Raw genomic sequence first — 25,444 nt, forward strand, 5'->3', positions numbered from 1 at the left:
CTCCAGATGACGGTGTCGAGGAAAGACAATTTGTTATCCCCCTCGTGTTCCACAGTGAACTGGATGTTTTGTTCGACACTATTTACCCTCCTCAATTTGTTGTCCAAATTGGTGTTCTTGGGCGTAACGACTAAGACATCATCTGTAACTGTTGAGACAAAAGTATTCAAAATCTTTAGTGCGAGGTCGCTATCTGAAGACGTTTCTGTTTGTCCTCTCAAGAAGCCGAGCTAAGAGTTTGTCATCGCCACAGAAAACAAATTGGGTTTGTTGCGTGTTTTAAGTGTAAGAAACTACTCTGTTGTATACTTATTTAAATAATATATTTCAGTAATTGGCTCTGAGAAGTTGGCACATATTTCATTGGCCGAATTGGTGGTGATAATTTCACGAGTATGTTATCTGAAGCCTCGTCTTCAATGAGACGACACTAACCTACCAAGCGGAAATTATGAATGCCAATCATAGAAGAGAATTTCATTCTTTCAATTTCTTTAGAATACATTTCCGAAAGAAAAATGGATGTTTGCGATATGTTTATCGTGTATTTTCATATGCAATTCTAAAATTAGAATATTGATTATTAAGCCTTCGTTAATATTTTTTTAAGATGGGGCAGTGAAAATGTGAAGAAATTAGAATGTTAATAATTAAGCCTCCGTTAATATTTTTGACGATAGGACAGTGAAAATATTAAGAAATTTAGATCGATAAACGAGGCCCAACTCCTTAGCAAGGCTTATTTTGTCCGTTAGAACCCAACAAAGCGTTCATATTGCATAAACAATTGGTGCAATGTTTACATAGGAGTATTATGTATAATTTTGCTCTACCGGATGAGTTCTCTAGATTTTTGAATGGCAGGCTGAAATTGGATATCTAAAAGTTGAATGAAATTACAAATTGAATATATATATATACTGTATATATATTTATATATATATATATACATATATACATATATATATATACATATATATATATATATATATATTTATTTATATACATACATATATATATATATATATATATATATTTATATACATATATATATATATATATATATATATATATATACCTATATATATATATAATGAAGCTTCTTGGCATTATGAGATGTGGAAAAATATTCTGAGGGAGAAAAGGGTGAATAAATCAAGAAATAAAAACCATATCAATGGAATGTAAGTAGTTATTACTTGAGAAATTGAAAGGGAGAAAGGCAATATAGGCAGATGGGATCTCAAATTAGGCATTGAAAAATATAGCGAACAATTTGTGGATGAAGTACATAAATTGATAGCATGTTTTCTTAAAGAGGGGAAGGTGCTATTGGACTGTAATCCTACAAATGTGGTTCCAATACTCAAGTAGAAAACGAGAGGTACCACTAGATTATATATCAGTGTGAGGACAATGGTAAAAGACATAAATTAGATAATTTGAACCTTGTTCGACAATCATCTTGGATTTAGCTTTTTTTTTTTATCCATTCTGCTGAGTTTTCTAATTCAAGTGAGTGAGTGCATGAGTTATTTACAGTCAAATGCATGAGAGAGAGAGAGCGATGGTTGGATTGTGTATACTTGGAAAAGGCATTTGATAAGGTGCTACATACAGGATTGATATGGAAGTTGAAATAGTAACTTTGAGGTAAATGGAGAAAGAGAAGAACCAGTAGAATTTAAGAAGAATACAAATGAGCCAGAAATTATTACACCAGGACTCAGAAGTAAAAATGAATTTGAAAAGTGTATCACTGATAAATTGATAAAATTGCTTCAAGTTTCAGCAAGTGGGAAAACTTTTTTCCATGTTATATCAGTGTAGAATTGTTCTGAAAGTGTTCAGAACAGTACCAAACACTTGATTTAGAAAAATATTAAAATTGTGATGCAGAAGCAATTCATACCATGCTCAGGCTCCACACCCTGATTCCCTTCAACAGTAAATTCACAGTAACGAATAAAAGTGCAGAGGTAATTATTAAACTCTATCAAGTGATAGACCCATCCTTGACAATGTGGTACAGTTTTGGTCTCCATCCTACAGAATGGACATCAATTGACTAGAATCAGTACAGAGAAGAATGACCAAAATGATACATGGACTCAGAAATTTGCCTTACAAAGAGAGGCCTAGGCACCTTAACTTACACTCTTTGGAAAGATGCAGAGTGCGGGGTGATCTAATAGAGGTGTTCAAGTGGATCAAAGGCTTTAACAAGGGTGATGCAAACAAGGTCATCATATTAAAACAACAGGGCAGGACTCGCAGTAATGGTTATAATCTGGACAAATTTAGATTTAAGAAATAGGCAAGAATTGGTTCACTAATAGGGTGGTTGATGAATGGAATAAACTTTGTAACCATGTAGTAAGCACTGAAACTATCAATTGTTTTAAGAAACGATTGGACAACTTTATGGATGGGGATGGCAGGTGGTGATGGATATGGAGCTGCTTAGTGTAGGCCTTATGGTCTCTTGCAGTCTCCTTCATTCTTATGTTTTTAAGTACAGAAAATGCAAAATAAGGGCTTAAGAATAATAAGAGGAGTACCAAGTTTCCAATGATGGGTTTATGTGGTGGTCAGGCTCCACACCCTGATTCCCTGCAACAATAAATTCACAAGTTTCTGTACAAAGTACAGAAAATGCAAAAGAAGGTCTTATGAATAAGAGGAGTACCAAGGTTCCAATGATGGGTATTGTTATGTGGTGGTCTTGTGAGGTGGCTGTCAGACTTTTGTCTCCATCTGAAGGTGCCTCTAAGCAGAGCCTAAGATCTCTGTCAGCAATGACCCTATTTCCCCTACCTTTTTATGTAGGAAGAGCTGACAACTAGCGACTGTTCCCCTTCTACTACAAGCCAGTGTCATAGAAACATCACAAATACATCATAGATGACAATTACTATTTCTTCCCAGACAGATAAATGGGAGGGCCCAGGGACCTGCTAGATGTTGTGGGGTGGTAGGGTTCCAGTAGATGGAACCTGAAACAAACATCATTATTATGGTATTCCTATCACTCCATTATTCTCCTCTCAGTAAGGTTGGGGATTGTGTGTCCAGAAAATTACATTGATAAGGTTACTTCCTTGGCAGAGCAAGGATAGTCAAATATTCTCTGGGATAGGTGACCTTAGTTGCTGCCTCCCCCCCTAAAAAATGATAATAATGATAATAAATAAATTCACGTCCAGCAGTTCTGAGTACACAGTGGATAAATTTTTCTATTGTAATGTGCTCCTGCTTTCTTTTATGTAAAATGTTTAAGATTCATATAAATCATGCTGTAGATAAATAATTTCATTGTGAAATAGGTGATGCTTCTTTCTTGCAAAAAGATTATAGTGGAATTATGAAAGTCCATACTAGAGAGAAACTTTTTCATTGTGAAATATGTGATGCTGTTTTTTTTTTAAATAAAAGGTTATCTCAGCATGTAAAGATCCATTTTGGAGATAAACCTTTCCATTGTAGGCTGTGTGACACTGCTTTCTCAGATAAAAAATGTCTTACTTGGCATATGATGACTCACAATGGAGAGGAACCTTTCCAGTGTGGACTATGTATTGCTGCTTTTTCACGAAAAGGACTCTTAAGATTCACATGATGAATCTCACTGGAATGAGACCATTTGAATGTAGGCTATGTGGTAATGCTTTCTCTGTGAAAAGGAATCTTGATCAGCATATGATCCACACAGGAAGGAATCTTTTCCAATGTGAAATATGTAATGTTTCATTCTCACAAAGAGGGCATCTTATTATGCATATGAGGGTCCACACTGGTGAGAAACTTGTCTTGCATCTTTCTCGAGAAAAATTGTTCATGATTGGCATGTGATGGTCTACACCGGAGAAGGATCATTCCAGTGTGAGCTGTGTATATGCTTTCTCACAAAGTGATAATCTGAAAAAGCATGTGCTCACTCATATGATAAATCATAATTGTGTTCACATATATAGAGTGCTACACAGTGGCTCATGAAGACTATTAAGATTTCATAAAACCAGAAAACCCATATGAAAAGGGTAATTAAATCATTAGACTTTGTAACTGTAAAGCTGAAGTAGTATAATTTGTTTATTGGTGTTTACATTTCTGTTACATTTCTTGTTAATTTGTATAACCTTGTGCCTGATGGAAGTAATACATGATACTGCAAAATTATGTATAGCTTTATAAATGTGAGAAGTATATTTTGGGTAATTAGCTCTAGAGTATCAGTTATCCAATACCAATTCATTCCCTCCAAAATATCTAAAGTAATCTTTCAGGATAAATGCTATTGTACAGAAAAATAGTAGTAGAAACAACCATAATTTTGTTTATTGTAATTGGAAGGGACTGTATTACAGTAGACATTCCATAATTTGTCATATGTGTGAATAAACAAGTTAGATTTACTGAATTTACAAATAATGACAGTATTTCATATTTTGTATATACTATCAGACCTCACCCAACACAAGTGTTAGGTCTTACGGGGAAAAATAGGTTTTGCCCACCCGGCTGGCACACAACACGATCCAGCAGGTTATTCAGATCATGCTATCATGAATCATGGTCATGTTCAGCAAATGCTGGGATATTTTACCAATTCAGGTAAATGTGAATTTCCTGCATGGTGAAGTCATGTTGGGTAAGGTCTGATAGTATATACAGTGAGACCTCTCATTAACGGACGTTAATTAGCTGTCTTTGCTGTGTTTTTGGTGTATTTGGTGCTGTTGTTTATTGTGTGCAATTACTATGCGAAAACACAGCGAAAACACCGCAAACACAGCTAATTAACGTCCGTTAGTGAGAGGTCTCACTGTATAATCTTATTTTACTCATCCATTTCCATACAATATATGAAATAAATCAAATATGCCTGAACAAATAAGTGTTTAGGTTGGTTAAATGCATTTCATTGCTCTTGCTTTTTTCCCATTCTTCAAAATGTATACATAAGAATAATATAATTCCCATAAAAGATATATGTCTAAATGAAAGAATGAAAAAAAAACAACAACTAAGGGGCAATGTCTTAATAGTTTGACCAGCTACCAAAGGATCCTTAATTTTGAAAAGTGGCTGCATGAATGTGCATGGTTGCAATAATGTGAGAAAAAAATTAATGCAAATAACGGAAGTAGGTTTGATATTCTAACTATAGGTGAAGCAGATTTAAAATGCCAGTGTGTAAGTGGAGTGGTCACTAGAGGCAACTGTGGTGTAATCAGTAAGCACACCTGCCCGGAGAGTGGGAGGTCCTAGGTTCAGTTCCTGAGCAGTGTCAGCTTTTCATTAATGCTTTTTATCACACTGTAAGGGTGAGGGAAGAAGAAGCATACAGAACCTCATGTCTGCATGTTGCTATCTATGCTGACTCAGGGTGGACCATCATTAGACATTACGGCCACTGGTAACACTGAAGTACTGCACCTCAACACAGGTCTTGACTCGAACAGCTCGTATGGAAATTTTCCTGCAGAAAGAATATAGGCTCCTCTCAAGACCTACCTTTTCCATTTCAGTCACCAAGTTGCCATTAAGAAAAATTTCATACTGAAAAAGAAAAGAAAATAATTCATCTATTTTCTTGTACATTTCTTATTGCATCATTTTATATTATCACTCATACTGGTTCCTTTCATCAGTCATCATACTGATAAAGAAATATTATATAGAAAAAATATTTCATAATATAATAGGCTAATATTATGAATATAGGCATAATTCATTATCCAATCAGGTTTCATTTCAAAACACACATACCACCATATTCCTAGATAGCAATAACAGAAATGTTTGTTTCATATAGGCCTAAGGGTGAATCTGCTGGAAGTTGATTGGCATAGCAGAAAAACCAGGTGATGTACTGAAGAAGGAGGGGGGAACATGACAAAATCCCAATAGGAAAATTGGGAGGGAGGACATAACCTAACTTACTGATTTGGGTATTGTCCATTCACTGGAGGGAGGGTTTTGCTGGTTCAATTGCTTCATTTTTATCATTTTCAAATATATTTTCCATGAATATCTGTGAGTAAAGTTCTTATCTTATTGCATAACATGTAGGACAATGCTTTAGGAAGAATCAATTGTGAGATGATGTATGCCAGTATTAGTAATGGCCATAAGTAGCACTGACTAGATTAATACCAAAGGAAAATAAAGAGGTATCAATATTGGTTGTAATAACAGAGACAAACTGTTGCAAGAAGTATCATGAGATACATTAATCAAGGCTGTGCCATGTCACTGCAAACACTACTGAATGATGATTCAAGAGGTTTCTCCAGATGATGCTGAATTGAATGATAGTGCAAGAAGTTTCTAGAATGAAGAGAAGGAGGTTATTCTTTAAGGATTTGTGCCCATCTCTGCTACAGAAAAGTATCACTTAAAAAAAACCCTTGTATAAAATAAGCAGGAGAAAAAAAAAAATGACAAAGAGCAAATCCAACACATGGCACAAGGCTCAATTTAATTTTCATTTAAAAAGGGATGACAGGTTTCTGTTTGAGTGTTCCTCTGTTGTCATTTGGCTGAGGGCAGCCATGTTGGATTTTGTGTGGTTCAGTGAATAGACACCAGGTGGCAGTGTTGAGCTGCTATGTGGAGTGCTGGGTCCCCAGTGTAATCCCACGTCCACACGGTCGAGCACTGTCCGCCGGGCACGAGGGCTTTGCTCGACAATGGGCAATTTCATCGGGCAAACCATTAAACTGACCGTTCCCGGTGCCATTTGCGGGCAGTGGATGGAGGGCTGACATTGCTGCCAAACGCACAAGGTGAGGTGCGAGCAAAGTTAGCAAACCCGCTCAGTACAGACCGAAATTACCTTTACCACCATGTCCGCACCTAGTACTAGTGTGTACTGGTCTCCACAAGACGTGTTATTGGTGCTATGCTTTTCCTTATATTTGTCTGTCTTTGTATATATGGCTCCACTTTCGAAAGGAGAACAGAAATGCTGCTTATGTTCATTCTCATGTAATTGCAAAACAATTGTTCATTTTCATCCTGCAATTCACGTAGGATTATCACTGAGCTTCCTATCAAATCACGTCTTTGTAACCATTCCTGGCACCAGTCATGTCTCCGTGATTTCTTCTTTTTCTTTTTAATGCAGGCAGCAATTATAATGCTGTAAAGTGCTACCTTCTTTCCAAATATGGCGGGAATCATGGTTATCGTACCACACTGAACCACTCCCTCCCAACCTCTGCTTGCGGCCAACTAACCTCCAACCACCATCGTCAGCCATGTGGACACTTCGCGGGCAGAGCCTGTGGACTTTGCCCGGTAAGGGCAAAGTCTGCCAGGCACGGCTCGACCGTGTGGACGTGGCATAAAGGAAGAGGTGATGGGAGCAAGATTGGTCTAATGTTTTCTATACTGCACTTGTACATCTTATATATGAAAAAAGCTAAGTAGGTACTAGCTTAGCTTGTCAAAGTAAAAAAAAGGACTAAGTCACATTATGCTACACAAAATTTGAAGCAACAGTTGCTAATAGCTGGCTTGATTGATTAGTAATAGAATATTCAGGAAGCTATGAACATGAAAATAGAAACAAGTGGTTGACAACAGTCACAGGTGATTTTGGGTTTAATGAACTGTGTAATAGCATGTCTTCATGCTATAACACTGCTTGGATATTGTACAATGTAGTACCATCACCACAATACTTTAATTTGAAAGATGTCTCATTAGTAACAAAAGACAATATACATACAAATGCCAGTTGTCTATTCTTCCCATATGAATAGATAGAGGAAATATAGAATTGATAGATCCTGGGCCCAGTCTAGGGACCAAGTGTCAGCTGATCAGGGCCACACCTCCATATGGAGATGTAGATGTTAGTGTGTGTTGAAAATGGATGAAAGGGAGGTGAATCTCTCTGACATCCATGTAGCAGGATCACCTCTTGCAAATACCTAATGATGTCCCTAAAATCATCTCACATTTCCCATGATAAGATATGTAGAGTATAATACAATAATGAAGGGATTAATGTCAGAACATCTCAGATTTTGGTGGTACATTGGTAGTGATAATGTACCACCATATTCTAGGAGAAAGGACAACATAAGTTATACTCTTCAGTGATTTGGTACCCTGGATACTTTGTATATATTAGTGTTGATCCAGAGAATGCTAATCTACTCTACCACTGAACACCAGCAAGGGCCAAACAGAAGTGGATCATCTGTCTACCTGAGAGTTTTGCAACTGTTTTTCCTAAGAGCAGAAGAAAGGTGAATAGGATAATATGCAGACATCAATTTGTCATGACATGTATGTCATCAACATGTGACAAAGGTAGAAAAACTGCAGCCCCTCATTCAAGTCCAGAACCCAGTTATTAATTTTGCCATGTTTGTCAAGCATTGGCAAAGAATATAGCTGCCATATCTTGTGAAACACTCACACATCTATGGTCCTCCACAATTGCCATCTGGTGGACAACAACATTACGTAGGCCACTGGGTTTCCGCTCATTGGTGGGGCCAGCCATTCCTGAGGGCGGGTCATTGGAAAAGATCCTGAATGTATCAAAACCAAAGTCTCCACTCATCCTGAAGAGAATATCATTGTTTGCATCTTCGTATGTCACTGTGAATACTGATGTTGATCTGTAATAGAAAACATATACATTGCTTCTGCAGTTGGAACATTACACATTGTCCTCTGTAACTGAGAAATTTAGTATTAGTTTCTCATTAGAACATTATATATTACCCTCTGCAATATGGAACAAAAGCATTACCTTTGCAAGAGAAAATATATATTAACCTTTGACTAGGTGATATACAATGCATTACCACCCTATGCAAACCACAAAAGACCATAGTTAACAATGGGTATAAGAACTTGCCTCAGTTTATCCAGAAATTCTATCTTTAATGTGTAGGGGAGGTCCACTGACTCTGGAAGGTCCACATACAAGAAGTTCTTTGGGCACGTAAGGATAAAAGGCATAGTAACCTGTGGTAGGGCAATCATATGAGGTTGTTCTTCCATTAAACTGGCCATAGCTTCAGCTTCTACCATTTTACCTTGCAATAGGGCTTGGAGGAACATAAGCTCTTGAAGTGAGAAGCTGATTCGCTGAAATGTGGCAGTGGCTTCTTTGATCTGCCGGTGGACTACTGGTTGTCTCTTTCTACACCAGTAGAAACTCTTCGTGATCATTTCCTCCATGGTTTCAAGGGAAGAGGTTCTCACCATGATTTGCTCCTGATCAGATATCTCTTTCATATAACTCTGTACAGTTGAGAGCATCAACTCAAGCACAGAAACCACTGACTTGTTCATATCAAGCACATCCGCTGTGACATTCTGGACCTTGAACAGCCAATCCCGGAAGGTTCTGTTCACATGATGATAGCTATACAGGAGTTCTCTAGGCTGCCTGAATTCAGACACCTGGTGTTGCTGACCTTCATGAAATTCTCTGCAGTCATCACAGACGGCATGGTGGCAATCCTGACACCATGATGACAAAGGGCATCCATGAGCATTGCAGATGTCCCCAACCAATCTTATATCTTCTGCATTAGCTCTTGTGGGTCTTCCGTCTCCTCCACGAGCCTCCAAAATGGCTGTTGTGTCCTGTGTCTCCTCTAAGGTGAGGGTTGACATATGGGTCTCCAAGAGAAGACTCAAGTTTTCACCTCTGCACCGAGGACACTGGGAGGAGCCTGGATTGCTGATGTTGGGAACATGTAATGTAACACATGAGCTGCAAAGGGAGTGACCACACTGCAACTCCCGTGCTTGCCGGTTGATGCTGAACTCTAGGCCACATAGGAAACATGTCATTCTGAAACAATAAGACATGAGAGTAGTGTAACATATGAGAGGCAGAGAGCATCTCTGTGTGTGTATATATATATATATATATATATATATATGTGTGTGTGTGTATATATATATATATATATATATATACATATATATAATATATAAATATATATATATATATATATATATATATATATATATATATATATATACATACATATTCATATACACACACAACAAGGGAGTTTTCCCCCCTTACAAGGAAGGTAGCCAAGTCAAAAGGCAAGTACCTATTCCCACCCATATCACTCCCACCACCCTCCCTTCCCTCTCATCTTAGCTCCTCATGGATGATGGGTCATCCCAGCATTCCACTCACTACCCTGAGTCAAATGCAATGCAGCAAGACACAGCACATCCACAGTAAGGCTGTTTCACTTATTCAGCAACCCCCCTCTCCATCCCCTTATACAGGAAAAAATCCCTTTGGGCTGCGTCAAAACATCATTCATACATAACCACTCCCTAACCCCCATCCCCTTCCTTATTTGCATCACAATATCATCTACTGTAAACACAGCCATTCTCTACTTAGCCCTATCTCCTGTCTTCTTCCTTGCTCAACGCCCCTTTCACCCCATCCATCCAACTTTGCCTTGAGTGTCTCCTCAAGTTCTCATCCACCTCTACCTTCCACACCTCTTTTAATGATCTTTCTTCACTCATTCTTTCCATGTGTCCAAACCATACCAATATTCTTTCATCAACCCTATCTGCCATCTCCTTTTCCACCCCAGCTCTCCTTCTCACCTCGTTTCCCATTCTGTCCAACCTAGTAACCCCCACCACTTCTCAGACATTTCATCTCAAACACATTTAAACTTTTCCTCTCAACCTCTCTCAGATTCCATGTTTCTGCCCCATACAGTGCCATTGGCACAATCACCCCTTCATACACGGAAACAACGGAACCGCCAACATCTTCGTCGTTTGTGTTCCAAAAAAGAGGAAAATTACAACAAAAGAAGGAGACCTGGTTAGTATTGAATGGGAGGGGAGCAATCGTGGGTGTCCGCGATGAAGTCTCTGCAGTGATATTTAGACGTAATAAGTAAAAATGAAGGAAAATAATGATATGTTTGACTCCAATGATGCCTTGACAGCAGAGACATCTAGAAGCGCCACCGCAAAATAAGATGTAAACAGAAGATACCAAACAGCAGCGGCCGGACGAATATATGACGAAGATTCGTTCTCAGGTTTCAGTAAGTATGAAGAAAGGAATTTAAGTCGAATCTGAGATATAGAGAGGGAAATGAGCAAAAATAGAAAATGGTGGGAGAATGAAATCATGGACCTAAGGAAAGAAATTGTTGAACTAATGGATTGCTTAGTGCAAGCTAAAATTGAAATTTCCGACCTAAGAAAAACTAACTCTGAACAAAGAACCGAACTTAAGGAAATGAAAAATGATATACAAGAGAGGTGAAGCGTGAAAACGAAAAGATAAAAATTAATGCTACTACCAATAGTGAAAACATAAAAAAAAGTTAATAACAAAATACAATAAATGATTGAAAGAATCGAAGAAAACTTAGGTGAGGAAAGTATCCAAAAGATTAAAGAAATGGAAGAAAAACATCGTAAAAAAAATTGTTTTCAAAGAAATAGTCTAACAACAAATGCAGTAAAATGCAAAAGACCCAATTATCCAAATAATTAATGAAAAAACAAATTGGGCTCGGTGGCGGATTGGTAAAGCACTGGCCTCACAAGCCAGAGAACCGGGGTTCGATTCCCCGGTCGGGCGGAGATAAGTTGGGTTTGTCTCCTTTCACGTGTAGCCCCTGTTCACCTAGCAGTGAGTAGGTACGGGACGTTAGTCAAGGAGTTGTGACCTTGCTGTCCCGGTGTGTGAGTGGTCTCAGACCTACCCAGAGATCGGCTAATAAGGAGCTCTAAGCTCACTGCCGTAGGGTGGTGTCTGGCTGTCTCGACAGAGACTGCAGCAGATCCGAGGTGAATACACAGTGTATAGGAAAAAAATGTATTGTGGTATATGGACTAAGAGAAAAACATGGTCTGGCGAGGTACATGAGAGAAAAAGAAGAAAAAGAAACAACAATAGCAATCCTAAAAGAAATTCAGGATGGGGACCAGGGATAGAGAAAGACATTGACGATGTGTATAGAATAGGTCATCATTCTAAAGAAATAAATCGACCCCTAAAGATAAAACTAAGATCAGAAATGGTAGTAGAGGACATATTTGAAAAAGTAGGTAAGTTGGCAAGGAGTTAGCATTACAATAAGATATGGATAAAAAGATAAATGAGTATTGAGGAATTAGTGGAAGAGAAAACACTAAGAGATGAGGCTTAAAAAAAAAAAAAAAAACCGCGAAGAGAACGGAGACCGAAAGCAAGGCTTTCTATTGGAGAGTAATCGACATGAGAATGAGGAAATGGTACACCAGAATTGGCGAAGTAAAAAAAAAAAAAAAAAAAAAAAAATGGAAAAAAAAGCCTATACTAACATTGACGAATTAATTTCAGGACTGGATGAACTTAATGATTACCTGTCGGAAGAAAAAACAGACATAATGGGAATTGTGGAGACTAAATACCACCCATCAATGTTGGACAAGGGCTATACAATTATTGGATTAAAAACAGAGACGAAAAACAGGGAGGAGGAATCATGTTCTTGGCTAAGAAAAACTTGAATGTGACAAAAATTGTTGAGGGCAAAAGTAATTTAGAATTGATCATGATAAAAGTCGAAGACAAGGACATGGAAAGTAGAAAGTTTGTGGTGACTTATGTGCCTCCAAAAACGAGCGCTTGGAAAGAGAACGAGCATATGAAAATGCTAGAGGATACAAAGCATTCATTAAATGAGATATTAATGGGCGGAGGTAACCTGATAATTATGGGGGGGCTCTAATTGCAGAGAAATTTGTTGGGAGGACATTACAGTGAAAGGCGGGGAAGACTTGTGGGGTAATGTATTACTGGACATGACCATGGAATATACAATGACACAGTGGGTCAGTGAAAACACTAGATACAGAAATAATGAGGAGCCGTCGAGACTGGATTTAATATTTACAACAGAACCTGAAATTGTGGATAAAATTGAATACAAGACACCACTTGCAAAGAGTGACCATATATTTATTGAGATTGAACTAAAGGAAGAAATATACATGGAGAGAAACGAAAAGCATAGGAAAGGAAGATTGATGTATAACAAAACGGACTGGAAAATTAAAGAAATTCCTTCAGAATGCAAATTGGGAACATTTTTACATGGAAGAGAAAAGTGGAAGAGAAATGGGATATCTTGATGGATAATTATGATGAAGGAGTGAATAGGTACGTATCAAGATAGAAGCTAGAGGGAGTGTACATTAAATCCTGGTTCAACAGAAGATACAATGAGGCAAAAGATGGAAGAGACAGAGCTTGGAAAAGATGGAGAAAAAAATCTGGAAAATTATATATATATATATATATATACTATAGAAATGAGTATGTAAAAGTGCAAAGAGAGGAGAAAAGGAACTATGAAAAAGATATTATATAAAAATGCTAGGAGCAAACCAAGCTATTCTATAGATATGTGAATGGTAAACTTATCAATAAACAGGAAATTGTGAAACTATGCCAAGGAAATATAGAATACACAGAAGATCTAGAAATGGCCAAAGTCATGAATAATCATTTCAAGTCTGTTTTCGCTAGAAAGAAGGCACAATATTGGGATGAAGGAAATGAAGCTGATCTCTCCCAATGAGTGAGGTGATAATGATAACACAAAAAGAAATAATGGAACACCTTGATGTCAGGAAATCGCATGGCCCGGACGGAATTGCAGATTTGATTCTAAAAGAATGCAAAGAAGAACTAACGGACAAAATATATAACATAATAAGTTGCTCACTTAAAGAAGAAAAAAAGAATAGATTGAGAAAATGCTAACATTGTGCCAATATATAAAAGAGGAAACAAGGATTAACCAGCTAATTATAGAGCAGTCTCACTAACAAGCACTATTGCCAAAATTTGTGAAAAAATTATCAAGAATAGATGAGTAAAACACCTGGAAAAAAATAATATAATAAACCCAAGACAATTTGGGTTCAGACAAGGAAAATCATGTACCACAAACTTAATATGTTTTTACTCCGTCTGGGGTATTGGTCTCCGTCTGGGGTATTGGTCTCCGTCTGGGGTATTGGCTGCATGTTAATGTGGCAAAGTAGCATGCAGTTGATACTTTAGGGTCTATATGGGGCGCCCCTACGGACCAGAGCCACACATCATTTTGTCTGTGATAGAGGAAAACATTGTACGTAGAGAAATGACACTTTTATACTACGACTGTCCCCCAACCCCTTGTTACTGTCCTGTACCATTTCTCTGAATATTCATTTCCTTTTTTCGCCTACCAACCCTGTGGTGGGGGCAAAAGAATACTGCCACCAAATATTTCCACTCGAGTCGTAAAAGGCGACAAAAAAGGGACGGGGGATGGGATTAGGAGTCCTACTACCTGTAGCCCCAAAAGGGGACATTCCTAAAAACGAAAGTAAAGGCATAAGAGGGTCTGGGAGCTTTCCAACTAGTACCCTAAGGTTTGTGTCTTTTAATGTACGTGGATGTGGTACAGATGAGAGTAAAAGGGAAGAGATAGGCAGTATGTTTGTGAGAAGAAAGATGGATGCGCTGGCTTTGAGTGAAACTAAAATGAAAGGAAAGGGCAACTGTGAGTTTGGAAGTGTAGCTGGGAGGTATTCAGGAGTGAAGAGGGGACGAGGGAGAGAAGGGGTGGCTATACTAGTAAGTGAAGAGATAAGTAAGTTGGTAGTGGAGTGGAAGGAGATGTCATCAAGGTTGATGTGGATGAAGGTGAAGCTGTGAAAGGAGATGTGGGTTTTTGTAAGTGCGTATGGGCCTGGTAGTGAGAAGAGCGTAGAGGAAAGGGAGGCTTTTTAGGTAGATTTAAATGAGTGCATAGAGGGATTAGGGAGAAATGTCAATGTAGTTGTATTGGGAATCCTAAATGCTATGGTAGGAAGTGAACCCATTGACGGAGTGATTGGGAAGTATGGAGTTCCAGGTAAAAATCGTAGTGGAGAATTGATGGTGATGTGTCTTGAAAGAGAGTTGATGATAGCAAATACAGTGTTTAAGAAGAAAGTCAAGCATAAGTACACATGGGAGAGGGTGGTGGATGGAAGGGTGGCAGATAGAGCGTTAATGGACTATATAGTGGTGACCAGGAGTATGGTAGGAAGAGTTAAGGATGTACATGTTCTAAGGGGAGAGAGTGGGGAATATCAGATCATTTCCTGGTGGAAGAATAGGTGGAGAAAGAGGAAAAGGGCAGAAGGTAGGGAGGTACTTAGAGTGAACTGCTTAAATGAGGAAAAAAAAAGGAGAATGAGTATAAAAAGAAGTTGAGAGAAGAGTGGGAGAGAGTAAAGGATAGAATAGAACTAGGAGTGGAAGAGGAATGTGGATGGTTCAAGGAGGGAGTCATAAGGTGTGGAACAAGGAGAGCGGGAGGAAATAGAAAGAAGGGCAATGAGTGATGGAATGAGGAAACAAAGAAGGGTGTAGAAGAGAAGAAGCAGGCATTCATAGATTGGTTACAAATTAGGACAAGGGAATCGTATGAGAGGTACAAAGTAAAGAGAAAGGAAGTTAAGCATAAGATAAAGGAAGCAAAGAGGAGAGCAGATGTGAAATGGGGAAAGAGTATGACAGAAAATTTTGAAAGTAATAAAAAGATGTTTTGAAAGGAAATTAAAAGAGGAAGAGGAGGCAAATCAAGTAGAGAAGAAAAGGTAAAAGGTGCAGATGGAAAGATGATAATGGAAGAGAAGGCAGTGAGAGGAAGGTGGGCAGAGTATTCTAGGGAGTTGCTAGATATGAAAGAGGATAGGGAGGGAAAGGTAGTTGCAGTGGGAAGTGCTAAGAAAATGAGAGTGATGAGTGAGGGGAATGGAGGAGAAATAGGGAAGGATGAAGTGGAGGCAGCTGTTAAGATGATGAGAGCAGGTAAGATACCTGGGTTGGATGGATGCCATGCAGAATGTCTGAAGAAAGGAGGTACAGTTATGGTGGACTGGCTGGTGAGGTTATTTAATGTTTGTTTAAGAGAGGGTAGAGTGCCGGAGGACTGGAGGAGTGCCTGTATAGTTCCGCTTTACAAAGGAAATGGGGACAAGCGTGAGTGTAGTAGTTACAGAGGGATCAGCTTGTTGAGTGTAGTTGGGAAGGCTTATGGGAGGATCTTGATTGAGAGGATTAGGAGAGGAACAGAGGGAGTAATTGGTTAGGAACATTGTGGTTTTAGGACAGATAGGGGATGTGTAGATTTGATTTTTGTGGTAAGACAGATATGTGAGAAAGCTATAGGAAAAGGTATTTTTTTTTCGGCTTTTATGGATCTGGAAAAGGCTTACGACAGGGTAGACAGGAAGGCACTGTGGGAGGTACTGCAGATATATGGGGTAGGAGGAAAACTGTTAAGAGCAGTCAAGAGTTTTTACGAGAGTAGTAGAGCTTGCGTTAGGATTAGAAATGAAGAGAGTGAATGGTTTGTGGTAAAGGTGGGACTTCGTCAGTGGTGTGTTATGTCACCCTGGCTGTTCAATCTTTACATGGATGGGGTGGTGCGAGAGGTGAATGCAAGGGTAGTGGATCAGGGGTTGGAGATGATTAAAGAAAATGGAGAAAAGTGGGAGGTAAGCCAGCTGTTGTTTGCTGACGACACTGCGCTTGTAGCAGGATCAGAGGAGGGATTGAGGAAGTTAGTGACAGAGTTTGACAAGGTGTGTGAAAGAAGGAAGCTTAAGATAAATGTGGGCAAAAGTAAGGTGATGAGATGTACAAGGGGAGAGAGTGACAGTAGGCTGGAAGTGAGCATTAAGGGTGAGAAACTGGAGGAAGTGGATAGTTTCAGATACTTGGGTGCGAATGTGACAGGAAAGGGAGGAGTGGGGGTGGAGGTAGAATGTAGATTGAGAGAAGTGAATAAATGCATTGGTGGATTAAAAAGTGTAATGAGAAATAGACATCTGGGAATGGATGCTAAGAGGTTATATGAAGAAGTGATTGTGCCAACAGCAATGTACGGGGCAGAAACATGGAACATAAGAGAGGAAGAGAGAAGGAATTTGAATGTGTTTGAGATGAAATGTCTGAGAAGTATGATAGGGGTTACTAGGCTGGATAGAGTGAGAAATGAGGAGATAAGGAGGAGAGCAGGGACTGACAGGGAGTTGGGAGATAGGAATGATGAAAGAGTATTGGGATGGTTTGGACACATGGAAAGAATGAGTGTAGAAAGATTAGTAAAAGAGGTGTGGAAGGCAGAGGTGGAAGGGGTGAATATGAGGGGGCGTCCTAGGACGAGATGGATGGATGGGGTGAAAGGGTCTTTACAAAAGAGAGGAATGTCTGTAGAGGAAGGACGGGAGAGCACAGAAGATAGGGGTAAATGGAGAGGGGTTGTGTATAGATGAGGCTGTGATGCATGAAGGGGAGTGGGTGGGGGATGGGGGGGTGAGGACGTATGTATGAGAAAAAATTTGATGCAGCCCGAAGGGATTTCTCCCTGTCTTCTCCTTTTCTGCATGAGGGGACGGAGAGGGGGGGTCGCCGAATTTATGAAGCGGCCTTGCTGTGAATGTGCTGTGTCTTGCGACACTGCCTTCTGACCCAGGGCAGTGGACAGGATTCAGGGATGACCCGTCATCCAGGAGGTGCTAAGATAGAAGGGAGGGAGGAGGGTGGAGGGGAGTGGAATACATGGGAAATGGAATGAATGGGAGTGATTTCTATGCCTTTTTCTTTGTGGCTACCCCCCATGTAAGGGGGAAAAAGCCTTTGGTATATATATGTATGCATGTACTCTAGACTAATATATATAGTGCAAGAAAGGGATGGATGGGCTGATTGTACTTTCTTGGACTTTTGACAAGGTACCACATAAAATTATATATATATATATATATATATATATATATATATATATATATATATATATATATATATATATATATATATATATATATATATATATATATATTATATATATATATATATATATATATATATATATATATATATATATATATATATATATATATATAAATGAACGCATAGGAGGGTTACAAGGGAACCTACTAAAATGGATGGAGGACTTTCTGATTGGTAGAAAGATGAGAGTAGTACCAAGAGAAAAATATTCAGGTTGGAAGGAGGTGATTAGTGGCTCCAATAATGTTTGCTACTTATGTAAATGACATGGATGATGATGTGCTATGAAACATGAGCTTCTTTGCAGACGACGCTAAATTGTCAAGGAAAGTAAAAACCGAAACGGATTGCAAATTACTACAGGAAGACCTGAATAAGATTTGGAAGTGGAGTCAGAAATGGGAAGTGAACTTCAATATTAAGAAGTGTAGCATAATGGAGTTTGGAAAAAAAGTAAAAATAGAATATCGGGACAATATAAAATTGGAACTAAGGAGGTAAAGAAAGTGGGATCTGAAAAAGATTTGAGAGTAATTATCTCAAATGACTTGTCCTATGATAAATAAACAAAATTGTCAGAGAATCCTACAACTTACTAAGATCAATAAAAGTGGCATTTACATATTTGGACGAAGAAATTATTTAAAAAAATATTAGTCACACTGATAAGGCCTAGACTAGAATATGCGGCGACATTGTGGTTACTCAATACCAAAAAGAACATAAAGAAAATTGAAAGAATCTAGAGAGCAGGCACAAAAAAGGCTCCTGCACTTTCAAACTTGTCATATGAGGGGAGACTGGCTAAATTGGAGTTACTGACTCTGGAGCAAAGAGGATAGGGAGGCGACCTACTGACCATCTATAGAATCATGAAGGGCACAGAAATACTCGATAGAGAGGACTTGTTAAATTGGAACAAGAGAAACAAGAGGACATGGAAAGAAACTAAAAAAAACATAGTTATAGAAGAGATCTGAAGAAGAACAGTTTTTCACATAGAGTGGTGGACACTTGGGACAAACTGGATGAAAAAATAGTGTGTGCAAAAACCATTCATGAATTTAAGAGCAAACTAGACAATGTGAGATACAAGTGCAGGACACTATGAGCATAGCTCCCCTTCCCGTAAAATACAACTAGGTGAATTTAGTGTCCTCTTTGCATTCATTCCCAAATGTCTATTTCTTATGACATATATATATATATATACATATATATATATATATATATGTATATATATATATATATATATATATATACATATATATATATACACACACATATATATATATATAGATATATATATAGATAGATAGATATATATATATTTATATATGTACATATATATATATATATTGGGTCCCGTCTCCTATTCACTAATTTTCTAACATAACTAGATGCAATTCATTTACAGTTCCAGCTGAATCCATATCCTTATTGGTGCAAGCACTGAACTCTGTGGAACTCTGCTCATTATTGTTCTCTATCTTGATATCTTGTCCTTTACTACTGTCCTCATGTATCTTTCCTTCGAAAAGTCTTTCATCCATTCTAGTAGTTTACCACTCAGTCCTCCAATATCCACATAAATCGACTGTGAGGTACTTTATCAAATGGCTTCTCTAGGTCAAGATACACACAGTCCACCAACCCTTCTCTTACAGCACATTAGTCACTTGAATAAAAGCTTAAAAGGTTCGACACATAGGACCATCCAGATCTTAAGCCAAACTGACATTTTGTCAGAATGTTCATCTTTTCAAGATATTTGATACATCAGTCTTTCCCAATCCTTTTACATAATTCACTAATGTGCTGGTTAATGATACTGGCCTATAATTCAATGGCGTATCTTTGTTTCCACCTTTGTGAATTGGCATCACTTCTGTCTTTTTCCAATCAAGTGGCACGATGCCTTCATTCAATGAACATGTAATAAGACTCTGGATATTGTCCATTAGATGTTCCTTACATTCTTTAAGTATCCAGTTTGAGATCCCATCAGGTCCTGAAGCTTTTGTCACATCTAATGATCCCAAGAGATTGACCACTTCCCTCACTTCTTTGTAAAAATGGAGGATTTGAGTAGAGGATGCATGACTTGATAGCATGTGAAATAAATAGAAACATGGTAGCACAGTATATGAATGTTTGAGAATAGATTAAATGGAAGAAAAATGGAAAGGTTAATAAAAGTGGAGGGCAAATGTTGAGGTTGATTTTGTCTATTTCACGTCCCTGGTCCTCTTGTTTGTGTTTTTGTAATTGTCAATGTAAAGGGATTCAATTATTTTCTGTTGTTTCTTGTGTAGACCTTTGGCTAGAATAATGGTTTCCCATAATTTGGTAGGTGTTCCTCTGTGTCCGTATGGTTAACTTGAGCATTTGTTTCTTGGTGATGCCTAATGTCCACTTTGTGTTCCCTGAGTGTGTTGCTAAGTCCTCTTTACATTTCAGTGTAGTATGCATTGTCTCATCCATTACAAGGGAATTTGTAGATGATGATACTGCCTGAGTTCATCTCAGTGTTGTGTCCAACATGTATATATATACACAGTAAATATATATATATATATATGTGTGTGTGTGTGTATTTACCTAGTTGTATTTTATGGGAAGGGGAGCTATGCTCGTGTGTGTGTGTGTGTGTGTGTGTGTGTGTGTGTGTGTGTGTGTGTGTGTGTGTGTATTTACCTAGTTGTATTTACCTAGTTGTATTTTGCGGGAAGGGGAGCTATGCTCGTGTTGTCCCGCCTTTGTATCATGCAGTGTCTAGTTTGTTTTTAAACTCATGAATGGTTTTTGCGCATACTATTTCATTGTCCAGTTTGTTCCAAGTGTCCAAAACTCTATGAGGAAAACTGTTTTTCTTCAGTTCTCTTCTATAGCTATGTTTTTTTATTTTCTTTCCATGTCCTCTTGTGTTTCTTTTGTCCCAGTTAAGTAAGTTCTCACTATCGAGTACCTCTGTGCCTTTCATGATTCTGTAGATGGTCAATAGGTCACCTCTCTCTCTTCTTTGCTCCAGTGTCGGTAACTCCAGTTTAGCCAATCTCTCTTCGTATGATAGGTTTGCAAGTGCAGGTGCCATTTTTGTAGCTGCTCTTTGGATTCTTTCTATTTTCTTTATATTCTTTTTGGTACTGGGGGACCACAATGTCGCTGCATACTCTAATCTAGGCCTTATCAATGTAACCAATATTTTTTTCATCATGTCTTCGTCCAAGTATGTAAACGCCACTTTTATTGATCTTAGCAAGTTGTAAGTCTCCCCGACAATTTTGTTAATCTGTATATCATAGGACAAGTCGTTCGTGATAATTACTCCCAAATCTTTTTCGGATCCTACTTTCTTTACTTCTTTGGTTCCAATTGTATATTTTCCTGATATTCTGTTTTTGCTTTTTCCAAACTCCATTATGCTACACTTCTTAGTATTAAAGTCCACTTCCCATTTCTGACTCCAGTTCCATACCCTATTTAGGTCTTCTTGCAGTGCTTCACAGTCCTCATCAGTTTCTATTTTCCTTAGCAGTTTGGCGTCATCGGCAAAGAAGCTCATGTAGCAGTTCACGTCCTCATCCATGTCATTCATATAGATAGCAAACATTATTGGTGCCAGCACAGATCCTTGCGGTACTCCACTGATCACCTCTTTCCAGTCTGAATATTTTTCTCTGAGCACTACTCTCATCTTTCTACCAGTCAGAAAGTCCTCTATCCATTTTAGTAGGTTTCCCTGTATACCTCCTATGTGTTCCAGTTTTTTTAGTAGTTTTCTGTGTGGTACTTTGTCAAAGGCTTTTTGCAAGTCTAGGAATGCACAATCAGCCCATCCATTTCTTTCTTGCACTATGTCTATTAGTCTTGAGTAAAAGCATATTAAGTTTGTGGAGCATGATCTTCCTTGTCTGAATCCGAATTGTCTTGGGTTTAATATGTCATTGTCTTCCAGATGTTTTACCCATCTATTCTTGATTATTTTCTCACAAATTTTGGCAATGGTGCTTGTTAGTGATACTGGCCTATAGTTGGTGGGTTCTTCTTTGTTTCCTCCTTTGTGTATTGGTACAATGTTAGCGTTTTTCCAGTCCTCGGGTATCTTTCCTTCTTTGAGTGAGCTGTTTATTAAGATGTGTATTTTGTCTTACGTGTGTGTGTGTATTTACCTAGTTTTTACCTAGTTGTATTTTGCAGGAAGGTGAGCTATGCTCGTGGTGTCCCGTCTTTGTATCTCATTTTATCTATAATATTTTTGAATTCATGTATTGTTTTTGCACACACTACTTTCTCATCTAACTTGTTCCAACTGTCTATTACTCTGTGAGGAAAGCTGTTCTTTTTCAGATCTCTTCTATAGCTGTCTTTCTAGATTTTCTTTCCGTGTCCTCTTGTATTTCTAACATCCCATTTTATTAGATCCTCTCTATCAATAATTTCTATGCCTTTCATGATTCTGTAAATAGCTATCAAATCTCCTCTCTCTCTTCTTTGCTCTAGTGTCTGTAGCTCAAGTTTTGCTAGTCTCTCTTCATATGATAGTTTTGAGGGTGTTGGTGCCAATTTTGTAATTGCTCTTTGTATTCTTTCAATTTTTTTTATACATTTTTTTTTGTACTTGGTGACCACATCGTTGCTGCATATTCCAATCTTGGTCTTATCAGAGTGATTAGTATTATCTTCACCATTTCTTCATCCAGGTATATGAATGCCACTTTGATTGTTCTTATTAAATTATAAGTTTCACCAAAAATCTTATTTATTTGTTTCTCAGGTGACATATTATTCATAACAATGACTCCCAGGTCCTTCTCATTTTCAACTTTTTTTTTTATACTTTCTTCTCCCAATTTATATGCTCCTGTTATTCTGTTTTTGCTTTTTCCAAATTCCATTATTCTACACTTTTTAGTATTGAACTCCATCTCCCACTTCTTACTCCATTCCCAGACTTTATTTAGATCACTCTGTAGTGATTCACAATCTTCTTCCGTGTTCACTTTTTTTAATAGTTTTGCATCATCTGCAAAGAAGCTCATATAACTTTCAATGTCTTCATCCATATCATTAATATATATAGCAAACATTATTGGGGCCGAAACTTTTCCTTGTGGAACATCACTTATTACTTCATCCCAATTTGAGTGTTTGTCTCTTATCATTACTCTCATTTTTCTTTCTTGCAAAAAGTCTTCCATTCATTTAATCAGTTTGCCCTGTATTCCTCCTTCGGTTTCTAATTTCTTAAGCAACTTCTTATGTGGTACTTTGTCAAAAGCTTTTTTTAGGTCTAGAAATGCACAATCAGCCCATCCATCTCTTTCTTGTATCATATCTATTAGCCTTGAATAGAAATATATTAAATTGGTGACGCATGATCTTCCTTGTCTGAATCCAAATTGCCTTGGATTTAGCACATTGTTTTTTACAAATATTTTACATATCTACTTTTGACAATTCTTTCACAAATTTTTGATATTATACTTGTTAGAGAGACTGGTCTATAGTTGATAGGGTCGGTGTGTGTGTATGTGTATTTACCTAGTTGTATTTTACGGGAAGGGGAGCTATGCTCGTGGGGTCCCGTCTTCATATCTCATTTTATCTAAACTATTTTTAAATTCATGTATTGTTTTTGCACACACCACTTTCTCATCTAACTTGTTCCAACTGTCTATTACTCTGTGAGGAAAGCTGTTCTTTTTCAAATCTCTTCTATAGCTGTCTTTTTTTATTTTCTTTCCGTGTCCTCTTGTATTTCTGTCATCCCATTTTATCAGATTCTCTCTATCAGTAATTTCTATGCCTTTCATGATTCTGTAAATAGCTATCAAATCTCCTCTCTCTCTTCTTTGCTCTAGTGTCTGTAGCTCAAGTTTTTCTAGTCTCTCTTCATATGATAGTTTTGAGAGTGTTGGTGCCAATTTTGTAATTGCTCTTTGTATTCTTTCAAGTTTTTTTATACATTTTTTTGTACTTGGTGACCATATCGTTGCTGCATGTGTGTGTGTGTGTGTATTTACCTAGTTGTATTTACCTAGTTGTATTTTACGGGAAGGGGAGCTATGCTCGTGGGGTCCCGTCTTCATATCTCATTTTATCTAAACTATTTTTAAATTCATGTATTGTTTTTGCACACACCACTTTCTCATCTAACTTGTTCCAACTGTCTATTACTCTGTGAGGAAAGCTGTTCTTTTTCAAATCTCTTCTATAGCTGTCTTTTTTTATTTTCTTTCCGTGTCCTCTTGTATTTCTGTCATCCCATTTTATCAGATTCTCTCTATCAGTAATTTCTATGCCTTTCATGATTCTGTAAATAGCTATCAAATCTCCTCTCTCTCTTCTTTGCTCTAGTGTCTGTAGCTCAAGTTTTTCTAGTCTCTCTTCATATGATAGTTTTGAGAGTGTTGGTGCCAATTTTGTAATTGCTCTTTGTATTCTTTCAAGTTTTTTTTATACATTTTTTTGTACTTGGTGACCATATCGTTGCTGCATATTCCAATCTTGGTCGTGTGTGTGTGTGTGTGTATTTACCTAGTTGTATTATATGGGAAGGGAGCTATGCTCGTGGTGACCCGTCTTTGTATCGTTCATCATAAAGTTTTTTCAAAAATCTTGAATAGAATTTGCACACACTGTTTCTTTATCTAAGTTATTCCAGAAATCCAGCACTCTGTGTGGGAAGCTATTTTTTCAGATCTCTTCTATAGTTATCCTTTTTGAGTTTCTTTTCATGACCTCTTGTTTTTCTATTGTCATTTTTTAGTAAATCATTCGTATCCAGGATTTCCATTCCTTTCATGATTCTATAGTCAGTAGATCACCTCTTTCTCTTCTCTGCTCCAGTGTTGGTAGTTTCAATTTTGATAATCTTTGTTCATACAGTATGTTAATTTGGAAAGAGCTGGTGCCAATTTTGTCATTGCTCTCTGTATTCTTTCTAATTACCTTATATTCTTTTTAGTACTGGATGTCCATAGTGTTGCTGTGTATTCCAGTTTTGGTCTAATCAATGTAACTAATATTTTTTAAAATAATTTCTTCATCCAAATATTCAAATACTACTTTCATTGACCTTAGTAGGTTGAAGGTTTCTCCAACTATTTTGTTTATATGTTTATCTGGCGTCATGTCTTTGCTGATTATTACTCCAAGGTTCCTTTCCAAGTACACTTTTTTGATTTCTTCACCAATTTTATATTTTTTTGAAATTCTGTTTTTACTTTTTCCAAACTCCATTATGCTACATTTCTTGATATTGAAGTTCATTTCCCACTTTTGAGTCTATTTCCAGATTTCGTCCAGGTCTAATTGTAATGAATCACGGTCCTCTTCTGTTCTTACTTTCTTTAGTATTTTTGCATCATCTGCAAAGAAATTCATATAACATTCAACTCCTTCATCCATGTCATTTATATATATGGCAAACATGATTGGAGCCAGCACTGACCCCTGTGGGACACCACATATCATTTCTTCCCACTTTGAGTATTTACCTATTTGTATTTACCTAGATGTATTTTGCGAGAGGAGAGCTATGCTCATAGTGACCCACTGTTGTATCTTTCCACA

General features: G+C 37.7%; 1 protein-coding gene across 1 annotated transcript in view; it reads right to left on the bottom strand.

Annotated features, from left to right (window-relative positions):
- Positions 1-3,425: 3,425 nt before the first annotated feature.
- The window catches only part of LOC143031482 (uncharacterized), a 47,266-nt gene continuing 25,247 nt past the window's right edge, over positions 3,426-25,444 (bottom strand). Inside the window, exons 3-5 of the mRNA XM_076195390.1 lie at positions 8,885-9,832; positions 8,438-8,642; positions 3,426-5,562 (exon numbers count right to left, since the gene is read on the bottom strand). Coding sequence (XP_076051505.1) covers positions 5,401-5,562; positions 8,438-8,642; positions 8,885-9,832 — 1,315 coding nt within the window. The 3' untranslated portion in view covers positions 3,426-5,400. The remainder of the gene's footprint in view (positions 5,563-8,437; positions 8,643-8,884; positions 9,833-25,444) is intronic.

Source organism: Oratosquilla oratoria, chromosome 12 (assembly GCF_046742065.1).
Source record: "Oratosquilla oratoria isolate Oo_2021 chromosome 12, ASM4674206v1, whole genome shotgun sequence".
Taxonomy (NCBI): Eukaryota; Metazoa; Arthropoda; class Malacostraca; order Stomatopoda; family Squillidae; genus Oratosquilla; species Oratosquilla oratoria.